Genomic DNA, 23,414 nt, shown 5'->3' with positions numbered 1-23,414 from the left:
CCGAATAAAGGGTTAAAAGTGCACGCAAAGTGCATCAGTAGAGGCGCCCATTGATTCCATTGATTCCAGGAGAGGTGTATACCAGTGTCCAAATCCACCAGTAGGAGACAGTATAAATCAAATGTCTCTGAATCCTGTATACCTTAATGAACTCCAAGGAAAACATTTTATGGTTTAACTTTTCCTATACTGTAGCTTAGGAAAACATATGGTTCATACATCTTAGTTAATTCTAAATCTAATAAAACTAGTATGCTATTTAAGGTGAAATTAATAATAATGATATGTTTCCTGGTTGTGTTAATACATCTGCATTTAAGGAGGATTACCTGTTTCAAGAACTGATTAGGAATCTTATAAGGTTATACAATAAGCATTATTTAGCAATACAGGCAAAGAGTAGTGATGTGCTGCGACCAACCAGTACAATTATCATGATACAAAACAGACATAGGATGTTAATGGACTGGTTGCTCAGGATAATTACACATCAACACTCTTTGTATTTCATTACATGTGCACATATCTGAGTGTGTTATGTCACCTGTGTGTGTCACACAGAGGACCTCTTATAAAGCAATCCCTAACCTCAGAATGGGTATGTCTGCTCAGCACATACAGCAGATGCAGAGAGTGGGTACCTGGGCACTTCTTTTCACTGCACGTCCTGACCTCGTCCCCGGAGCCCTCGCACGGGTATCCTTGCAATCCTGTTCCCTGACACATCCGGTAGCGACGCTGCCAGCCACTGTCACATGTCTTGGAGCACAAGCTCCAATGATTCCACGGGCCCCATTTTCCATCAGCTAGAGAATGTGAAGGGGGCAGGAAGCAGAGGAAAGTGTAAACAGGATCGGGATCACAGAAGGATATCAAGAGAGGACAGGGCAGAGGAAAGTTAGAAAAAGGTAAAAAGGGTAGAAATCAGAGAAAGTAGCAAGATGTGTAAACAGAATACAGAATAAAGAAGAGCATAAATGGGTAATTAAGCAGAAGGAATAGGGAGAATTAAAAAGAAGTCTAATGTGAGAAGAATTACTTGATTGCGCAACATTATAAAAATCAGAAAACTGAAAATGTCATTAGAATTAGTAGTAAGAAAGAGTTGAATGGTTTGAAATGTGGAAGAAGGAAAAAGAAGCACACAGGTGGTAGTAATTGTGACTAATCCCTTGAAGCACAGCAGTACCCAAGTGTAATTCAGGGCAGTGAAATCATCAACCTTATAATAAGCATTTGTTAACTATCTTGCTCTTTACACAAGCTTAACTGTATTTCTTTGTAGGTGTTCAGGTCCCAATTGATGTCTTAAGCCTCGTACACACGACCGAGTTTCTCGGCAAAAAACAGCAAGAAACTTGCTGTTTTTTTTTTTTTGCCGAGGAAACCGGTCGTGTGTACACTTTTCGACGAGGAAACTGTCGAGGATCTCGTCGAGCCAAAAAGAGAGCATGTCTTCTTTTTCCTCGACGGCAATGGGGAAATTTGGCTCGCTGAGATCCTCAACAGCCTAACAAGGAACTCGACGAGCAAAACGATGTGTTTCGCCCGTCGAGTTCCTCGGTCGTGTGTACGAGGCTTTACAGGGGCTGTAGCCACAGAATCTAAACGCAGCTTACAGAATGCAAGGGATGGTGGTGGTTTGAACCACGTGCCCTCCTAGATCACCTACTATAGTGCCACCTATAAATATTTGTGGCCAAACAGTCTTGCATGTAACAGTTTACTCTACTATTTTTGGAGGTCTTATTACAAGCTGAAGTTTAGTACATTTTTGGGGACACACAGCACCAGTCTAAAAATGTACCTGTAATAAAGTGTATTTTCTCTCACTTCCTGTTTTGGCTATTGAACAGAAGTAAAGGCAAATCTCACCAATGACAAAGCTGTCTTTTTTTATTGGTGCAAAAAGTGTATTTATATATGTGTGTGATTTTTAAAACTATTTTCATTCAATATTTTACATTTATAAAGATATTTTGTATTTACTTAAAGTGATTGTAAAGTCTTGTTTTTTTTTTTTTAGACAAAAATAACAAACATGTTATACTTATCTGCTCTGTGCAATGGATTTGCACAGAGAAGCCTGGATCCTCCTCTTCTTGGGTCCCTCTTCTTTGATTCTGGACCCTCCCTCCTGTTGGGTGCCCCCACATGGGGGCACTTGAGCCGAGCCACAGCTCCCTTTGTCCATTCAGACACAGAGCCACAAACTGCCCCACTTTCTCTTCTCATTGGCTGACTGACTATGATTGACAGCATTGGGAGCCAATGGCACCACGCTACTGTCTCAGCCAATGAGGAGGGGAGTCCCGGCCAGCCAAGTGTCTCGTGTAACATCACTGGATCTAGAGGGGGCTCAGGTAAGTGTTAGGGAGTTGAGAGGGGCTGCTGCACACAGAAGGCTTTTTATCCTAATGCTTAGAATGCATTAAGATAAAATACCTTGTAACTTTACAATGACTTTTGTGACAGCAGTTTGTTTATTAGCCCAGCAAAAATAAGGAAATAAATATGAAGATTCACCCCTGTAGACTTCAATAGAGTTCAGGGAAAAAATTATAATTTTTCAGATTTTAAGAATGTTTCCCATAAACGGATGTGGATCAAACTCATTTAGGTTCTCTCATCCCAATTTATCATGCCATTAAGAAAGCATCCCTATAGACACCCTATACCAGTTCATATTTTATAAACCTCTATCTACATAAATGCTTCAGAGAGATTATAAACCGTAAAGTTGATGATTTTTGTTATTACTTTACAATATTAAATTTTACAGTATAGAGAAGCTAAACTTCAAGGACATAAGGAATTTTTTTTTAAAAGAGAGAGGGAGTGGAAGAGGGAGACAGCTGTCTCAGGAAACGGGTTGCATTTTAAGAGATGAAACAGCAATAATATGGGTGGAGACATTTACCACTTGTGAGCATGAAGCTCACTCCTTACTGAAAACTGCTTCAGGTGAAATGTACTATAAATTAAAGCAGAGTTCCACCCAAAAGTGGAACTTCTGCTTATCTGATTCCCCCCCTCCAGTGCCACATATGGCACCTTTTGGGGGAGGGGGAGCGGGTAACTGTTTTTAACGTCTGGAGATGGGGCCACAGCGAATAATATCAGCAGCTTGGCCCCCCTTCTACTCCCTACCCTTCTGTTGGGCCATGGGAACAGGGTGACACAGACAACAATAAGAACCTTGTAGAGAGGATCTAACCTTTCATGACTTTAGGTTAAAACTTATTTCATCATCCCTATTGAAGAGTTTAAACATTGCTTCTATTCCTGTAAATGCTCTCATGTATCCAGGTCATGGTATAGCTAGTAATATTAGACCCCATACACACTATTAGATTTACTGCAGATTGTTGTCTTCAGATTTACCAAAACCATCTAGTGCAAGGGCCTGCTTGATTGCATAAAAACTAAGGTTTAACCTCATATTGTATGGTTTTGGTAAATCTGAAGACAAAAATCTGCAGAAAATCTAATTTTGTATATGAGGCTTAAGACCCCATACACACTATACAACTTGTGTTGTCAGATTTCCTTTAGATTTACTAAAATCATGTAGTGCAAGGGCCTGCTTGATTGCATCAAAATTGATACTTTTAAGGTTTGACCACATATTAAATGCTTTTGGTAAATCTGAAGGAAAAAAATCTACAGAAAATTGTATAGTTTGTATGTAGCTTAAAGTGGAGGTTCACCCAAAAGCCTTTTTTTTAACATTAGATTGAGGCTCGTTTTGTCAAGGGGAATCGGGTGTTTTCTTTAGAATCGAAGCAGTACTTACCGTTTTAGAGATGCATCTTCTCCGCCGCTTCCGGGTATGGGCTGCGGGACTGGGCGTTCCTACTTGATTGACAGGCTTCCGACAGGCTTCCGACGGTCGCATACATTGCGTCACGATTTTCCGAAAGTAGCCGAACGTCAGTGCGCAGGCGCCGTATAGAGCCGCACCGACGTTCGGCTTCTTTCGGCTACTTGTGACGCGATGTATGCGACCGTCGGAAGCCTGTCAATCAAATAGGAACGCCCAGTCCCGAAGACCATACCCGGAAGCGGCGGAGAAGATTGCTCTCTTATTGGTAAGTACTACTTCGATTTAAAAAAAACTACCCGATTCCCCTTGACAAAATGAGAATCAATCTAATGTTAAAAAAAAAAATTGGGTGAACTCCCGCTTTAAGGCACATTGAACTGAACTTGTTGAAAACTTTTTGTTGATTATCCAAGCAATTGAATAGAGAAAAGGGGACTTGGGCCTCATCCATAAAAATACAGAGAGATATATTAGGTGATTATCAGTAAAATTTACCAGAATCCTAAAATTATGGACTTTAACGGCCACAAAGGGGAGACATATAATATAGAATCAAAATGTTTTTATTAAAAAATATATTTCTCAGTTAAGAAAGGTAGCCCCCTAGCAAGGTTGTTAGGGGGTTATTTTTCTTAATTGAGAAACAGATTTTGTAATTGGTCAATAAATACTTTTTGATGTTACTTAAAATTTCTCCTAGTTGTGGCTGTTATAGTCCGTCATTTTAGGATCCTGGGGAATTTCCCCATTAATCACCTAATATATCCCTTTGATTATCCAAGCAACTTATCAGTAACCAGCTGATCAATACACCAAATTTATCAGAAATCAGCTCTCAATATACCCACTCAAAACGTATAAATTCTTAATAAAGATTAGTAGAATTACCGTAGTTAGCTCTTTAAAAATAGATAGCCCTTTACTATCCCTATATTAAAGAGGGGGTTCACCTATAAAAAAAAAAATCTAGCATTAAATTAAGCATAGTAGCGCGAGCTACAGTATGCCTTTATTTTTTATTTTTTGCCCCGTACTCACAGTTTAATCCTATAGTGAAGATTCAGACTCCCCACGGGGAATGGGCGTTCCTATCCATAGGGAAGATGATTGACGGCCGCCTCTGGCACGTCACGCTTCTCCGGAAATAGCCGAAATAGGACTTGGCTCTTCACGGCGCCTGCGCATAGTCTGTGCGCAGGCGCCGTATAGCGCCGTGAAGAGCCGAGACCTACTCCTGCTATCTTCGGGGAGCGTGACGTGCCATAGCCGGCCGTCAATCATCTTCCCTCTGGATAGGAACGCCCATTCCCCGCGGGGAGTGTGAATCTTCACTATAGGATTAAACAGTGAGTACGGGGCAAAAAAAATAAAGGCATACTGTAGCTCGCGCTACTATGCTTAATTTAATGCTAGAATGTTGTTATTGAGGGTGAACCACCGCTTTAAGTACTACTTAATGCAAAGGCTAGTAGTACTGGTAGTAGTAGTACTATTAGCCTTTCCATACCTTCCCTGCCCTTTCACCCCCTGTCACTGACAAAGGAAGCGAGGCGACATCTACTAAATGAGGACACATACAGTAATAAAACAACAAAAAGAGTTTAAAAAATTTCCCTAACCTATCCAAAATAAAACGTTTTTTTCCTGGAGTTGGACTTCAGATCAATGTATTTCATTTGCATTTCAAATGAGACAGTTGTCAACTTATGCCCTGTACACATGATTGGTTCGTCTGATGAACCGATCGTGTGTGTGCCCCATCGTTTTTTTTCCCCATCGGTGAAAAAAAATAGAACCTGTTTTAAAATGTTCTGATGGTTAAAAAACCGATAGAAAAAAACGATCGTCTGTGGGGAAATCCATTGGTCAAAAATCCACGCATGCTCAGAATCAAGTCGACGCATGCTCGGAAGCACTTGAACATTTTTCTCTGTACGTCGTTGTGTTTTACGTCACCGTGTTGGACGTATTTTTAACTGATGGTGTGTAGGCAAGACTGCTGAAAGTCAGCTTCATCGGATATCTGATGAAAAAATACATCGGTCCGTTTTCATCGGATGAACCGATCGTGTGTACGTGGCATAAGGGTTAAATCTTGTGAACACAAGCTTCTAAAACGTCATTAGTAGCTGCATTGCAGAAGGCTGGGGACAATGGACATAACAAACATGGCTGAAGGGGAGGGCAAGAACAGGAGGAAGAGGATGGAAGGGACTAACATAACAGTTCATGCTGGATTATATATGGAGGAAAAAAAAGGAGGAAATCCTATAAAGAGATTGTATTAACCAGTCTAGAGAATAAAATATGAACTATCTATGTGTCAATTGGAAGAAGGCAGATTGATAATTATTTCAGTAATCTCAAGGTGTGATTAAGTGTGTTGAACAAAATTATTTTAGTAGGTTGAGATGCTGCTGTCTGATTCTACCGCCAAGGCCAAGTGAGATTTCAATCACTTCTTAACAAGGGTTTTAACTCCTTGTAGACAATTGTTACATTTGTAACACTATGATTTCTTTTGAGCAGCTGTCATCAAGGGGTTACATACCTTGAAAGAAAGCGATTACAATTTTACATGTAAGCTTGACTTAATTTAGTATCTGAATCTGCTGCTTACACAGGTAATTTAGCGTGCTTACCAGTCACACTGAAAGCTATCATATACAAATAAATCATCTGAACGATGTGTATCCTACCATCAGTAGTGTTCTATTACGCTTCAAAAGGGACTAACATTGCACCAACATTAAAAAGAACCAGGCAAGTCTGAGCTTATGCAAGTATCTGAAGATTTGTCTTATCTTTTCTAGATTAGAGAGAATTTATTCAAATCAGGCATCTATGGGTACCCATGTGCATAGCCCTGGATGAGCCAAATGTGCATATAGCATCTTCAGTTCCTAAAGCTGTGCTAGGCCCCGCCCTCTTGTTTGTCTTTCTATCAGTTAGTGAAGCAAGGTCATGTACAACATTGGTAACATAAGTCATTATTGTATATTAAAGCTCCCTGGGCTTTAGGGCTCTCAGAGCTCTCTATAAAATATTTGACTCTGAGTATAGCTACCTCTTGGCCTGCTGTTTAGAAAGCTAAACTAAGCAAATATTCACTTTAAATAATGATAAATGAAGGCTGACCTATGAATAATTTATATTTGCCCCTTTTTTTTAGCTTTATTTAAATTATACGTCAAGTCAATGCTTTTTTATTCCAGTTTTGGATAATGGGCTTTTGAGGAGCCCAAACAATATAACTAATATTAGTAAATGATCAAAGAATTTTATTAATATCACTTTAAAAGGCAAATAACACGGTTTAAGGTATGCTCCCAAATACAATCACTTTAGTGTCTCATGCTGTGTACACACGATCAGATTTTCTGTTGGAAAAACCTTGGAAGGTTTTTCCGACGGAATTCCGCTCAAGCCTGAACTTTCATCCGTCAAGAACGCGGTGACGTACAACAGTACGACGAGCCGAGAAAATTAAGTTAAATTCTTCCGAGAATGCGTTGAATTGTTTCCGAGCATGCATCGGAATTTTGCGCATCAGAATTGCTACAGACGATCGGATTTTACGAAGGAAAATTTGATAACCAGCTCTCAATCTTTTGTTGGCGGAAATTCCGACAGCAAAAGTCCAATGGAGCATACACACGGTTGGAATTTCTGTTCAAAAGCTCACATCGGACTTTTTCTGTCAGAATTTACGATCGTGTGTATGGGGCATCAATCACATATTTAATCCCATCCAGCACCTACTAGCGCTCTCCTGTATATATAATTTCAAATGTATCCTGTGTTCCAAAGAGCTGGATATATCATTACATATTAAATTAGCTAGTAAGGCTTTTGATAAACTGTAATAATGCAATTATATTGGCTGTGGTACCTTTCTGCCTTATCCCATAACCTACTATTTCTAATATTGTAGTTTTAGATAGAACATGGGAGAATTAGCCCATCTGTGGGTTTTTTACTGTTATCCAGGGTACTGATAGAGAAATGTACATTCCCTTCCTGTTCTGCCTATAACGGACACGGGACAGAAAAGGAGGAAGGCCTCATGGACACTGGACGTTTTTACAGCTGCTGTTTTTGGGATAAGATTTTTTTTCTACAATCAATAAACTCCCCATCATGTAAAGCCTCGTACACACGATCGAGAAACTTGATGGGATTTTTTTTTTGCCGAGGAAACCGGTCGTGTGTACATTTTTCGACGAGGAAACTGTCGAGGATCCCGTCGAGCCAAAAAGAGAGCATGTCTTCTTTTTCCTCGACGGGAATGGAGAAACTTGCCTTGTCGAGTTCCTCGACAGCCTAACAAGGAACTCAACAAGGAAAACGATGTGTTTCGCTCGTCAAGTTCCTCGGTCGTGTGTACGAGGCTTTATTTTATGTGTCCATGCACACATAGGCTGTTAGCAACTGTTTTTGACAGGGACGTTTTTGGGCTGTAAAAAAAAAGCCCAAAACGATTGCGTTCTGAGAAGAGTAAAAAAAATGCATATAGATGCTCAAAACGCATCTCATTAAAAAATGTTTACGTTTTTGATCCCATTGATTTTTTGTAAAGAAAAGTGCTTAAAAACGCTAATGCTAAAAAATGCTGAAAAATGCAAAAAAAATTCTATTGCAAAGTTACTGGTGTTTTTATAACGTTATTATAACGTCCGGTGTGCATGAGGCCTAAAGGTGCAACAGGTACATAGCTAGAAATAAAAAAAATAAAAAACAGGGTTTCTTTTCTTTCTCCACTTTACTAAAGAACACATTTTTATTTCTATCAGAGTTGCTGATGGAGAGTTCCATTCACTTTCTTTTTAATAAAACACCATTGAGAAGACTTGCCTACTCTATCAAAAACTAAGAGAAAAAGTTTTGGCTTGACATGCACTTTATTCTCCTGAGTATGACTTCACAACTTCAAAGTCAGGAGTTAGATGTCAGCTGAAGATTGACATCTGCCGACCTGTGACCTCATAGGTTCTCCCAGCTACTGTGAGCACATTACTGTGTCCAATAATAGAGCCTCCTAGATATGAAGATTCGGAATCTAAACAGCTACGGGGCTTTGTAGCCGACAGGGTATCAATCATCACGTGACAGCTTACCCTTGACCTGCAGCTAAATCCTTGCCATAAAACTTTTGAGCAATTTGAATAACTCTAAACTAGCATTTGGTTGCAAAAATAACTGAATGGAACAAAGGCAATCAAATGGAGATAACTTTAATCTATCATGGTTTTGATTGACACTGAGGCTGGTGAATTTTTCTAATCTATTAGTCAAAAGCTAGTTGAGATTGCTATGTCTATGGCCATCATAAATCAGATTGTGACAAAGTAAATAAAGCTAAATAAGGGAGCACATTTAAATCTTTCCTACATAATCCTGCATAAACATTTAATAAATAAAATTCATATTCTTGCATAACCTCTGCCATGTCTTTTTCTTTTCAAGCATGAAGCAGCTTTTCAGCAGTAACATTGCCTCATTCTAAAGGCTGAATTACCTGAACATTCTGGATTACTGCACTCCTTTGTGTCCGTTTGCTGTCCCTTACACTCTGCTCCAGCTTGACTTGTGTTGCTGCACTTTCTACTTCTTTGTTGGGTCCCATTGGAACACGTCACTGAGCATCTTCCCCAAGGGCCCCAGTCCAGCCATATCCCCTCCGCTGAACAAAAAGAGAGAGAAAGAGAAACGCTGAGTGAATTTAGCTGTCTCAGACAAACAAGCCAGCTGTGTCTCCCTCCCACTGGAAATAAATGCACAAAGGCTACGCACAATAAATAATATTTAGTGTGCAATCGCATCCTCTAAGTGGAACCTCATAAAAACATCCTAAAGCGAGAAATCTTCCACCCTCAGTGGGGACATCCCTTGACAAGGACAGAAGGAGGAAACAACCTTTCAAGTGAATGAGATGAATTAATCATGGGCACATAGGTAGCCAGTGATAGATGGGGTCAGGGTTCTGGAACAGTGGCTCTTAACCCCTTTTGACTGCTGCGTAAGGAATTCATTGCCCTGTACTGCTCCTTGAATCTTAGAATCCTGATACAAATGATGGAATTCAATGTCTGGAGACCAAGATACTTGGCCTGTGAATTAGGCAGTAATGATAGAAAGACAGAGATTGTGACAACAGATAGAACGGATTTGTCCCACCCAGCCTGCTCTTTTTTCAACATACAGTTTTATACAATCTTTTTTAAGCTGTCAACTTATAGAGGTTGTATTACATTTTCGGGGACATTAATGTGAAAGACACTGTTAGCTGTTGGGCAGATTGCTAGTGAGGGGTTAAAATCTAAAGAAAATATTCTTTACTTTATAGGACACCTTAAACAAACTAAAGCATTAACTTGTTTTAGAGAAATAAAGGATTAACGTGATAGGTTAAATGCAAGATATTTTGTACAATATTTGCAAAAAAATTGCAGACTCATATCTTATTGACTTAAAGTTAAAGATAGTAAAGGTTCAGTTAAAACAAAAAAAAAACTCCACTGTGCAGTTCATTTTGCACAGTGTGGCCCCAAACGTCCTCTTCTGGGGTCCCACGGCAGCTCTTGCGGCTCCTCCCTGTAAGAGCTAACTCTCTCTTTTCTGAGGGGGTTATCTTGTGGGGCGGGCTCCTGTGTGATTCATTTGGCGGCTATAGCCCCCCGGCGCGCCGCATGATTGGATTTGATTGACAGCAGCGGGAGCCAATGGCTGCGCTGCTATCAATCTAACCAATGAAGAGCCGACAAGCCGACAAGCCGTTTGGAAAGCGGCGCGGTATCGCGCCCACTGAAGTTCGGGGCTCAGGTAAGTAAAACGGGGGCTCGGGGGGCTGGAGAGTACAAGGTACATAGGATGCATTAAAGGGGTTGTAAAGGTACAATTTTTTTTCCTCCTTCACTTACCTCATCCTTCCATTTTGCTTTTAAATGTCCTTATTTCTTCTGAGAAATCCTCACTTCCTGTTCTTCTGTCTGTAACTCCACACAGTAATGCAAGGCTTTCTCCCTGGTGTGGAGTGTCGTGCTTGCCCCCTCCCTTGGACTACAGGAGAGTCAGGACGCCCACTAACACACAGTTCCTTTCTCTATCTGCAACGTAGAGAGCGTCCTGACTCTCCTGTAGTCCAAGGTAGGGGGTGAGCACGACACTCCACACCAGGGATAAAGTGTTGTATTACTGTGTGGAGTTACAGACAGAAGAACAGGAAGTGAGGATTTCTCAGAAGAAATAAGGACATTTAAAAGCAAAATCGAAGGATGAGGTAAGTGAAGGAGGACTGCACTAAGGTAAAGGAAGCTATTTAGGGAAAAAAATTGTACCTTTACAACCCCTTTAAGGTGAAAAAACACGGAGGATTACAACCTCTTTAAGGTGAAAAAACACGGAGGATTGCAACCCCTTTAAATGATATATTTAGCTTTATTTATAAGTAAAACAAGTACTAATTTGTAGTAGCCCCAAACCAATCAGAAACCAGTTGTCTTAAGTTTCTCAAGGCTAGTTCATGTACTTTACACCCTTTCCCTCTATTCGTATTATGTTTTTTTTAAATAATGTGTTTCAGGCCATGTAGCATTCCATAGCACAGAAAGGGTTAGTCACCTGCTATGGTGCCCCAGATACACTTTTGAGAGTTTTCCATTGCACATAAAGTCCGACATGATAAATGTGTTTAAGTACCTAAGGAGACAATATACAGATTAAGGTCAAACATTATTGTGGGCAAGTTTGGAAAGTCATACGGGAGCCCATAAAGAGAAATGGATTGAGGGTGAGTTTTCACATAAATCAAAGAGATCCACATTATTCCGCAGGAGACATCCTAGTTATGATAGTGAGAGACGAGCCAAGCTGCTGTATTCGTTAAAAGATGCCTAGCGATACAGCCTAGAAAGATCGGCGCTGCATGTGAGGTTTTCATATTTACCAAGAGATTTACCCCCTGTTGACAGCTGCCTCAGCTAAAATGAATGTATTGCAAGTGAACCATTTATTAATGTAGGGTTAAATCTCATACACGTAAGTCATTTAAATCCCATGTTTAGCCCCATCCAGAGAGGGGTATATTGCATACTGTACAAGGAAGGTAATCCATATTTAAATATACCATATTTATCGGCGTATAACACGCACAGGCATCTAACACGCACCCTAACTTTAAGAGGGAAGTTTAACCCTCCTGGCGGTATCCCCGAGCGTGACTCGGGGTTGGTTTTTCATGTTACGATCGGTAACCCCGAGTCACGCTCGGGGTAGACATGCAGAGCCTGCAGCGTGTGCTGGCTTACCTTCTCCTGGATCCAGCGATGTCACCACGCTGTGTGAGCGAGCGGGACCTCGCTCGATTCACACAGCGTCCTCCTGTGCCGCCGATCTCCGTTCCCTGCGACGTTACGACGCACGGGAGCGGAGATCGGCGCCAAATTCAAAAAAGTAAACAAACACATTGCATACAGTATACTGTAATCTTATAGATTGCAGTACTGTATGTAAAAAAAAACACACCCCCTTGTCCCTAGTGGCCTGCCCAGTGTCATGCATGTCATTTTATATAATAAAAACCTTTTTTTCTGCCTGAAAACTGTAGATTGTCCATAGCAACCAAAAGTGTCTTTTTATGTCAAAATTGGTTTTAGATCAGCTAGAAAACAGCGATAATAAATTATAATCACTTGCAGAATTGTGCGATAGCGATTTGCAGGGAAATTCGTCATAAAAAAAAAAAAAAATAATGACAGCAACAATTCTGCAACTGAGCAAATTTCAGTGATTTTGAGTTGATTACATTATTGAATATTTTTTATTTTAATTATATTATTACTTGCTATAATTATTTATAATTATTTATTATATTATAATTTAAAATTTTGTTTTTAAAAAAATGTCATACCCGGGATGCCTATTAGATTCTTGTTTGGTCAGATTTAAGTGAGTTATTCCTAAAAATTACAGACCTACAATATAAAACGCCAAATTTCCTTGCAAATAATTGTACCGCTTTTGGTACGTAATTCCAGACAGAATCATACCGCCAGGGAGGTTAAGGAGAAAAACTTTCCATAGCCCCCTGCATATAACACGCTGGCACAGTTTACCCTCTATTTTCAGGGTAAAAAAGTGAGTGTTTTACGCCAATAAATATCGGCTATATTTAGGAAAGATCATGTAATAGGTCAACCTGAAAGATATTTAAATATGTTCTTTTAAGTAATTATTTAATAATGAATCTGTCAGCCCATACCTATACATATTATTTGCTGCTTATTAATTTGTAACAATGTATACGGATACTAAACTTTCAGTGGAAGTACTGGTTCACTAACTTGCTCTATCTATTTTTTGACAGTAGCTCTAATGTGTGCACTCATTGAAGCATTACGGAAAGAGTGTACTATATAAATGCAATCTAGTTATGTGTATAAAAACAATATGTCTTACACTCCATCGAGTGTTGGTTTACTTCTTCCAGCTATCAGTGCATATGTGTATATGTGAATGTGACAGATATTCAAACATTTATTATTTTACATCGCGTGCGGAGTGGATGGCACATGTTTATACAGTGTGCTACTTGGCTGCACATTACTGCCACATGATCACTCCCTTAATTGAAGCAATGATGTGAACGTCAGTTTGTATTTCAGAAATGCAATACTTCAAAATGGCAGCTTTGGTGTTAGGCAGTTAGCTTAGGAAGGAATGCATGAATGGCGCTATCATTTTTATGAATAGCGAAAATTGTACAGTACATAAAAAGTGTAGAATAATGCCGCGTACAGACGGTCGTTTTTTGTGATGAAAAAAAAAAATACGTTTTAAATCATGAAATAAAACGACGTTTTTGAAACATCAATTTCAAATACGAAGTTGCCTACACACCATAGTTTTTTCACAATGCTCTAGCAAAGCGAGGTTACGTTTCACCACTTTTTTCCATTGAAGCTTGCTTCATAACTAGCTTCTGGGCATGCGCGGGTGTAAAAATGTCGTTTTAAACATCGTTTTTTGCTACACACGGTCAATTTCTGTGAAGTAAAAAACGACGTTTTGAAAAACGACACAAAAAATTCAAGCATGTTCGAATTTTTTTTTGTCGTTTTTTTGAAGACATAAAACGACGTTTTGCCCACACACTATCATTTTTTAAAACGTTGGTTTTTTTCATCACAAAAAACGACCGTCTGTATGCGGCATAAGGATCTACACTAATGCATGGGTTATAACTGCATTTCATTTAGAGATAATACCAATGTCTTTCTCCTTTTTTTATAGTTAGATATGAGACATAATGATATCAAATTCAGTATTCCTAATATTTACAAGGTAGGCAAGAAATTTACTTGTGAAAGCTAGACTGTTTAGGCTTTTATCCCTGAGCACTACTAAACACTACAGGCACTTTAATCTTTGTTATTGCACACATATTGGAAAATCCTTCATTTTGTTGGTATTTCTGATAAGTTACCTGGGGATGTAATCACTGTGCCTCATATAGTTTGTGCAGAGAGGAGAGCTGCGGGTGAGTCTCAGCATGCTCACCCACTACAGGCTGCCTGGGTTGGGTACAAGACCAGTCACTATGCACAAAGAGAGAGAAGCAGTGACTGCTCCTTATTACATGAAAATCCTGCACATTGGCAACATACAGAAGTTGTTCAGTGCTGGATTACTGACCATATATGAGATGAATACACAACACACACCAAGATTCAAGTAAGAATATAACTGGCCACTTTATTAGGTACACCCGTTCAAATGCTTGGTAACACAAATTGCTAATCAGCCAATCACATGGCAGCAACTCAATGCATTTCGGCATCTAGAAGTGGTGAAGATGGCTTGCTGAAGTTCAAACCGGCATCAGAATGAGGAAGAAAGAGGATTTAAGTGACTTTGAGCGTGACATGTTTGTTGGTGCTAGACAGGCTGGTCTGATTATTTTTAAAAACTGCTGATCTACTGGCATTTTCACTCACAACCATCTGTAGGGTTTTTCAGAGAGTGGTCTGAAAAAGAGAAAATATCCAGTGAGCGGCAGTTGTGTTTACAAAAATGCCTTGTTGATGTCAGGCCTTGTACACACGGCCAGACATGTCCGATGAAAACGGTCCGTGGACCGTTTTCATCGGACATGTCTGCTGGGAGGTTTTGGTCTGATGTGTGTACACACCATCAGACCAAAATCCCCGCGGACAGAGAACGCGGTGACGTATACGTCACCGACATTCTCTGACGCGGAAGTTCAATGCTTCTACGCATGCGTCGAATCAATTCGACGCATGCGCGGGATTTCGGGCCGCTGGTTATACGTCATAACCAGCGGACATGTCCGATGAGTCATACTGACCATCGGACATGTCCGACGGACATGGTTCCAGCGGACAAGTTTCTCAGCATGCTAAGAAACTTTTGTCCGCTGGAAACCTGTCCGCTAGCCCAGGAATCTGGTCCGGTAGGCCCTACACACGGTCGGACATGTCCGCAGAAACTGGTCCGAGGACCAGTTTCAGCAGACATGTTCGGTCGTGTGTACGAGGCCTCAGAAGTTAGGGGAGAATGGCAGACTGACGATAGAAAGGCAACAGTAACTCAAATAACCACTCGTTACCACCACGGTATGCAGAATACCATCTCAGAACGCACAACACATACAACCTTGAAGCAGATTGGCTACAGCAGCAGAAGACTGCATTGGGTGCCACTCCTGTCAGCTAAGAACAGGAAACTGAGGCTACAATTCACACAGGCTCACCAAAATAGGACAATAGAAGATTGGAAAAACGTTGCCTGGTCTGATGAGTCTCGATTCCAGCTGCAACATTACATAAGTAGTCAGGTTGAAAAAAAGACACAAGTCCATCTAGTTCAACCATAACAAAAAAAAAAAAAAAAAAAGTTTTAATTTAAGTAATTTAATTTTAATAAGATGGTAGGGTCAGAATTTTAGCATGGATCCGTCCTGCCTTGTATCAATGGTTCAGGCTGGTGGTGGTGGTATTTTCTTGGCACACTTTGGGCCCCTTAGCACCAATTGAGCATCATTTAAATGCCATGGCCTACCTGTGTATTACTGTTGGCCATGTCCATTTTTTTATGACTACAGTGTCCCCATCTTCTGATGGTTACTTACATAAGGATAATGCACCATGTCACAAAGCTCAAATCATCTCACCACCACTGGTTTCTTGAACATGACAATGAGGTCCCTGTACTGCAATGGCCTCCACCGTCACCAGATCTCAATCCAATAGAGCACTTTGAGATGTGGTGGAACGGGAGATTCGCATCATGGATGTGCAGCCGACAAATCTGCAGCAACCTGCGTGATGCTATCATGCAATTTGGACCAAAATCTCTTTGGAACGATTCCAACACCTTGTTGAATCTATGCCCTGAAGAATTAGGGCAGTTCTGAAGGCAAAAGGGCTTCCAACCCGATAGTAGCAAGGTGTACCTAATAAAGTGGCCGGTGAGAGTACATGCCACTTAACAATATTTGATTAGCTTACGGTTCATCTTTAACCTTTTTGTTTTATAAATGCTTTATTCACTTTCACCTGTGTATTCAATATGACATTATTTCAAATATACAACCCTGCATCAGATAAAATCTACTACTGGTTTTATGTTCGGAGCTGCTGCTCTGCCCCTTAGGCCAGAACAGGCTGTCTTACTATAAACTATGGCTAGCATGCAGGGGATTAATAAAATGTAATATAAAGATGCACAGGTAAAAAAAAAAAAAAAAAATGTTGCTTCTATGGAGTATATAACAGTTTTACAATTTGTCTTATTATATGTAACTCTGTGTTCCTGTGCTAAAGTTGATATTTTCAATGTGAATTCTACTATCACAGTGATTTTCAGAGTTCTTTGTCCAAGTCCAATATGAAGCGCACCAGACGAAAAAAGAACAAGCTAAATCTGGGCTTGTTTTCTATTCCTTATATTCACACCACTTCTATCTGTCTTGTACAGTATGTTTTGACGTAGAAAGCTGTGTTACCTTTGTCCATGATGCATGTCCATGAGTTCAATAGCGGAAGATCACAAGTCTCTGGACATCTAATCTCTATGTGCTAAGGATGCTATGTAAGATTTTCTGGAGGAATGTAAAATAAGAAAAGCCTAACACTGTTATCTGTTGTATTATTGGAAAGCCCAGTGGAAGTTTTTTTTTGCTTGCTTCCATTTTAATCCACTGCTGTGAAAAATATTAGTATAGGTCAGGGGTCCTCAAACTTTTTAAACAGGGGGCCAGTTCACGGTCCCTCACACTGTTAGGGGGACCGGACTATAGTTTGAAAAAAAAATTAACAAATTCCTTTGCACACTGCACATATTGTTTTTTGTAGTGCACAAAAAACTGTTTTAATCAACATAAATGTATTAGTATTTCACAGAATCAATTCATCACAGACTCCCCCCCTCCCCGTCACAGATCACCCCATCAGACTCCTCTCCATGAAAGACCCCCCATCACAGACTCCTCCCCATCACAGGTCCCCCTCTCCATTACAGATTTCTCCATCAGACTCCTCTCCATCACAGATTCCCCATCACAGACTCCTCTCCATGACAGACTCTCCCCCATCACAGATCCCCCCATCACAGACTCTTCTCCATCACAGATCCCCCATCACAGACTCCTCTCCATGACAGACTCTCCCCCATCACAGATCCCCCATCACAGACTCCTGTCTATCACAGATCATGCCATTAGACTCCTCTCCATCACAGAGCCCCCATCAAAAATTCCTCTCCATCACAGATCACAGATCCCCCTTCACAGATTCCTCTTTATGACAGACTCCCCCCATTACAGATTGCCCCATCACAGACTCCTCTCCATCACAGATCCCCCCATCACAGACTCCTCTCCATCACAAATCCCGCCATTAGACTCCTCTCCATCACAGAGCCCCATCACAGACTCCTCTCCATCACAGATCCCCCATCACAGACTCCTCTCCATCACAGATACCCCCATCACAGACTCCTCTCCATCACAGATCCTGCCATTAGACTCCTCTCTATCACAGAGCCCCCATCACAGACTCCTCTCCATCACAGACTCCTCCATCAGACTCCTCTCCATCACAGACTTCTCTCCATCACAGATACCCCCATCACAAACTCCTCTCCATCACAGACTCCTCTCCATCACAGTTCCCTCCATCACAGTTCCCTCCATCACAGACTTCTCTCCATCACAGATACCCCCATCACAAACTCCTCTCCATCACAGACTCCTCTCCATCACAGTTCCCTCCATCACAGTTCCCTCCATCACAGACTCCTCTCCATCACAGATCCCCCATCACAGACTCATCTCCATCACAGATCCCCCTTCACAGATTCCTCTCCATGACCGACTCTCCCCATCACAGATCCCTCCATCAGACTCCTCTCTATCACTGACTCCTCTCTATCACACACTCCATCACAAAGCTCCACATCAAAGATCCCCCAAATCACAAAGCTCCCCCAATCACAGACTCCCCTCAATCACAATGCTCCCCATCACAGAGCCCCCATCATAGATACCTCCCACCCCAGACTCCCACATTACAAAGTCCCCCCGATCACCGATCCTCCAATCATAAAGCCCCATCACAGATCTCCCCCAATCACATACTCCACCCAATCACAAAGCCCCCAATCACAGATCCCCCAATCACAGATCCCCCATCACAGAGCCCCCCCAACACAGATCCTCCCAATCACAAAGCCACCCATCACAGATCCCCCCATATCATAGATCCCCCATATGACAGATCCCCCCCATATCACAGAGTCCCCCATCACAGATCCCTCCAGCGATATTACTGTCTCTTCCATAAGATCGCAGCACTTCCCCTCCGCAGCACTCCCCCCTCCCATACCTTATTCACACAAGACGTGAAGCATGACACTTTGTCCGGACAAAGCGCAGAATTTTTCAGGTGAAAGGCAGATGATTGATTGCTGGGACCGCCCCACTGCCTAGTAACCAATTATCCGCTTTTTAACTCAAAAAGTCCCGCCCTTTGTCTGGACCGGTCACGCTTTGCGTCTTGTGTAAATAATGTAGCAGAGGGGAGGGGAAGTGCTGTGATCTTATGAAAGGGACAGTCTGTGCTGTGGGCCGGGTAAATCACCTTGGCGGGCCGAATGCGGCCCGCGGGCCATAGTTTGAGGAACCCTGGTCTAGGTGATCAAAAATGTTTGAAAGGGAAGGTAAACATAAACAGTGAACTAAAAGCCTTTAGAACTGTAGTGTGTACCTTTTAACTGTAAGATATAAATTTGTGCAATTACATGAACAAATCAATTTATCTAAAAGCATATTATAATCATTTGAGCAATTATACAACTCTCTCTAGCCATCCAACAATCAGTCTGCATGACTTTTTTTTCATTAGCTTCTAAAGATTTTAAATGTTTTCCAGGTGCAATCTAAACTCCCAGTTGTAGCTTTAACCCTTTACTGTCCAAATTACTCAACAATTACATTTCTTGCAACTCCAATAATCATCCCCAGTGTTTTCATGATAAGTCTCCTCTACACTTTACATATTATTTAGAAGCTACCCCTACTCCACCACAGAAATTGCCAATAACCCCCCCCCCCCCCCCCTCACAGCAGTGTTTTGAAAAATCTTTCCTAATCCTGAAACCCCCAATATTAATTGCTAATTTCTATGCAGTGAGAAAATGAATCATCAACAGATTAAAATACCTCCCAACTGTTCATCATTTGGTACCAAATTCATATGTCCCTCTTTCTTCCTCAGGTGTCCTTCTTTTTTGGTCTGATGTACAGATATCGAAAATTTACTATTATCTACTAAAATTGTTATTCTGCAGTAAACCTTCATCCCATCTCTTAATTATCTTATTTGCTATTTTGAATAACCAGTATAAAGACAAAGTAATGATGGAAAAAAAAAAGTTCTTGATATCCCACACCAAATCTTCAATAACCCCCAAAAAATGTCCATCCCTCAAAATTAGCAAGTGTAAAAAAAATCTCAAAGCATGCGAAGAACGCCAACTGCCACTAATTACTCTGGGTAATCACTCACCGGACAGTAGGACTATGCATAGACAGAGGTCAATACACATTTGTTTCAATCAAGAAAAAAACCTCCTTCACTAAAGGGCCTTCCACAGTCCCCAATCACTAAAAGTGGTAAAAGCTTTGAAAAGTATAACATCATTAACAATTTAATTAAAACGTAAACAATGTAAAGCAAGCCAGATAAAAAACCTACAGTGGATGCTGTTGGTAAGCTTCCCAATAGCATGTCAGGACTGTCTCTGCACCACAAGGCTGGCTGCTGCAGAGCTGCTGATCAAATTTAACCCTCTCAAAAATATAACCACTCTTCAATGAATACAGCCCTGAAGAAGGGGGAGGCAATTCCCCCAAAACGCATTGGCTCTACTTTTCATCAAGTGAGATCTTTCTCTTTTTGGACACCGGGCGCTCCTCCCCAATCACCCAATAGCATGTCATATCAGTCTGCTCACTCCTCGCAACGTGTCTTGTGCTGTAGGACTTTCTCAGGAAACTTCCTCGGCCCCCAGGGAAATTCTATAGGACGAAACATGTCAGTAAGAGCTAGCAGACTGATGCCACACACTGTCTGAAAGCTTACTGATGGTGTGCTCTGTAAATGTTTTAGCTGGCTTTGTTTATGTTGTTTACTATTTTTATAAGCTGTCAATGATATTACACTACCTGGAGCTTTTCCTATGGATGGAGAGAGAAACATCTACCACCCAGGGGACTTAAAATCTCATAAGTATTTTAAACCAATATCAAATAGTGGCTGAATTTCCCTGATTCCATACTGCATTTACCCATAAACACAGGCCCTTACTATGTCTTAAGCCCTGTACACAACGGCTAGAATCTCGTCAGGAAAAAACACTTGTTTTTCCTGTCGAGATTCTTGGCAAGAATCTCATGCCGCCTGAGTGTACAGACACTCCATTCAAAAGAACCGCAATGCCGTCACCGTCATCTTGCTGCACCCTACCTATGCCTAGAAAGCTACCGCGCATTCGTCAAAGTCATTTCGAGCATGCGTGGGTTTCCACGGCGACGAGTAAAGATACACACTCTCTGGTTTCTCGGCAGGCAAACACTGCCGAGAATCACAACGAGAAAATAGACAACATGTTCTCTATTTTTCTCGTCCAGATTTTAGGCAGTTTTCTTGACGAGAAACTTGAAAGCCTTGTTAACACGCTTGGTATACTCGGCAAGAAAGCTCTGCCAGCAGTTTTCTTGCTGATTCTTGCCGAGTAAACCGAGCATGTGTACGAGGCTTAAAGTCAGAATCTCTCTGGAAGAAATTTGAAGTTTAAATTATATGTGTATACAAGGAAGAAAAAATGCTGTCCAGTATTGTGTCCAAAGTCAGCTGTTCATTAATATGACAACAAGATAAAACAGAACAAATCACAACTTCAACTTTAGTTTTAGATAACAACATAATATTTGCAATGGCTGCTAAAAAGTGTAGAATTTTTGTGTACCAGGGCATGTAGCTGTATTGTTGCAGGTCCTTGTCTCCCTCAGTGGACCACTACACAATGTCCCATATGGAGATGACACACAAGATCGGGTGCGGACTTGTGTACCCTGACCACATGTTGTAGAGCAACCACCCCATTGTGACCATCCTTCAGCGGCAGGATCTCCTGAAACCAAAAAAAGAAAGTAGTGAGTTAACAGAGAAATTTGTTGATGGCAACACATATTATTCGTAAGCTTTTATACAGTAATTAGGTACAAAATGTCATCTTCTTTTCTGGTTTATTCTACTAGTTTCCATTTTGATTCAAGTGTTTTGCTAAGTCAGACATTTTGCCACTGGAGAATTTCATGGCTTGTCTATCTTAATTAGCGAAGCTGACAGATTTCTTTATTCCATGTACATCACTGTGCATCCCATAGACTGTCTAAACAGGTTTGTAGAGACAATGAGCACAACCTTTAGAACAAATGCAAACCAATCAGAATTCTACCTTTAGTACCATGAGAGCATCACAAAACAAAGCCATAGACTTACCAAGGGTAAGACAATGGTTAAAATCCACTCCTCCTGTGGGTGGAATGCATTAACACGCTGAGAATAGAAATGTGTGCAGCCTCACACATACAAATAAACACACACACACAACACACAATGCTCTGACATAAGGGCATTATTAGCAAGCCCATAAATATTCATATAAGCAGCCTCTCATTCCCCACTCAGATGCTTTCTGTCATAAGCACCCTTGGACTTCATCAATCTCCAGCCGAATACAAGAAGTGGACTCATAAATCAGAAGGGGCTGGAACCACTTTGTGCCTGAATCACAACCAGGAAAATGTTGAATAAATAAGTTTAAACCATAGAATAAATAGATTGTTTTTCTTCTCTTGTACACTTTCTAGTAACCCTCCTGAAAAAAATACATAAACACATCAATTCTACAAATAATCAGGTGTACGAGGTTTGGGATGGCGACATTTCGTTGGGATAATAGATACTCAATTTATTTTAAATCCCATTCTCTGATATATGTCCAAAATCTCTGAGAATTGCCAGTAAAAGGTATTTCCCCTGTTTACTAACCATGGCAATATTATCAGAGCCAAAAATAAAGCTGAAAGTAGGAAATGAGATTGTGGTTTTAGAAGTACAGCCACCTCAGGGGTATGCAAGATGGCAGCTCATTTTTTATCCAGGGGTATGGGAAAACACACAAGGCCAAAGATGTTTGGAGTGTCAGCTCCTGTACAACTCTTGCCCATTCTTCCATAGATCATTTTTTAGCGACAGCCAGCAGCATTAATGCAATCGGGAGTGTTTACTGAACAATTCATCAGCATATCATGATATTTGTAAGACTACAGAAACGGAAGACAACAATTAATTTCTTTACCTATTAGGAAACTAAGTTGCGTATTGAACTTTGCTGAGAAGGATACTATTACAAAAAATGTCAAACACAAGAATTAAATCTCAGATAGCGGGCGCGCATGCGCCGCGGGAGGCGCGCGTGACCACTGCACAGCGGGGGCGCCGATGCTCGTGACCAGTGGTCACAATGACTGCCAGTCACGAGCGATCGCTAGCACGAGAGTCAGAACAGAGATGTGTGTGTGTAAACACACATATCCCTGTTTTGAGAGGAGATGCAGATCGTGAGTTCCTACAAGCTGGGAACCACGATCTGTCATCTCCTATAGTGCGTCTCCCCCCCCCCAACAGTTAGAACACACATTAGGGAACACAGTTAACCCCTTAATCCCCCTAGTGTTAACCCCTTCCCTGCCAGTGACATTTACACAGTAATCAGTGCCTTTTTATAGCATTAATCGCTGTATAAATACCAATGGTCCTAAAAATGTGTCAAAAAAATGTCCGATATGTCCGCCATAATGTCGCAGTCCTGATAAATATCGCAGATCGCTGCCATTACTAGTAAAAAAAAATAATAATAGTAAAAATGCCATAAATCTATCACCTAACTTTTGTGAAAACCAATCAATATAGGCTTTTTGTGATTTTTAATACCAAAAATA

At 40.9% G+C, this 23,414-nt stretch overlaps 1 protein-coding gene across 10 annotated transcripts in view; it reads right to left on the bottom strand.

Annotated features, from left to right (window-relative positions):
- Positions 1 to 23,414, bottom strand: part of ADGRB2 (adhesion G protein-coupled receptor B2) — a 609,344-nt gene that overhangs the window by 180,114 nt on the left and 405,816 nt on the right. For 9 of the 10 annotated variants that reach the window (XM_040337071.1, XM_040337074.1, XM_040337076.1 and 6 more), the window contains 3 exons: positions 21,374 to 21,538; positions 9,345 to 9,509; positions 642 to 806 (listed from right to left, as the gene is read on the bottom strand). In XM_040337071.1, coding sequence (XP_040193005.1) covers positions 642 to 806; positions 9,345 to 9,509; positions 21,374 to 21,538 — 495 coding nt within the window. The remainder of the gene's footprint in view (positions 1 to 641; positions 807 to 9,344; positions 9,510 to 21,373; positions 21,539 to 23,414) is intronic. The other variant, XM_040337078.1, reaches the window with a different exon arrangement.

Source organism: Rana temporaria, chromosome 2 (genome assembly GCF_905171775.1).
Source record: "Rana temporaria chromosome 2, aRanTem1.1, whole genome shotgun sequence".
Taxonomy (NCBI): domain Eukaryota; kingdom Metazoa; phylum Chordata; class Amphibia; order Anura; family Ranidae; genus Rana; species Rana temporaria.
The sequence above is the reverse complement of the archived record's forward strand: the minus strand, read 5'-3'. Positions and strand labels throughout refer to the sequence as shown.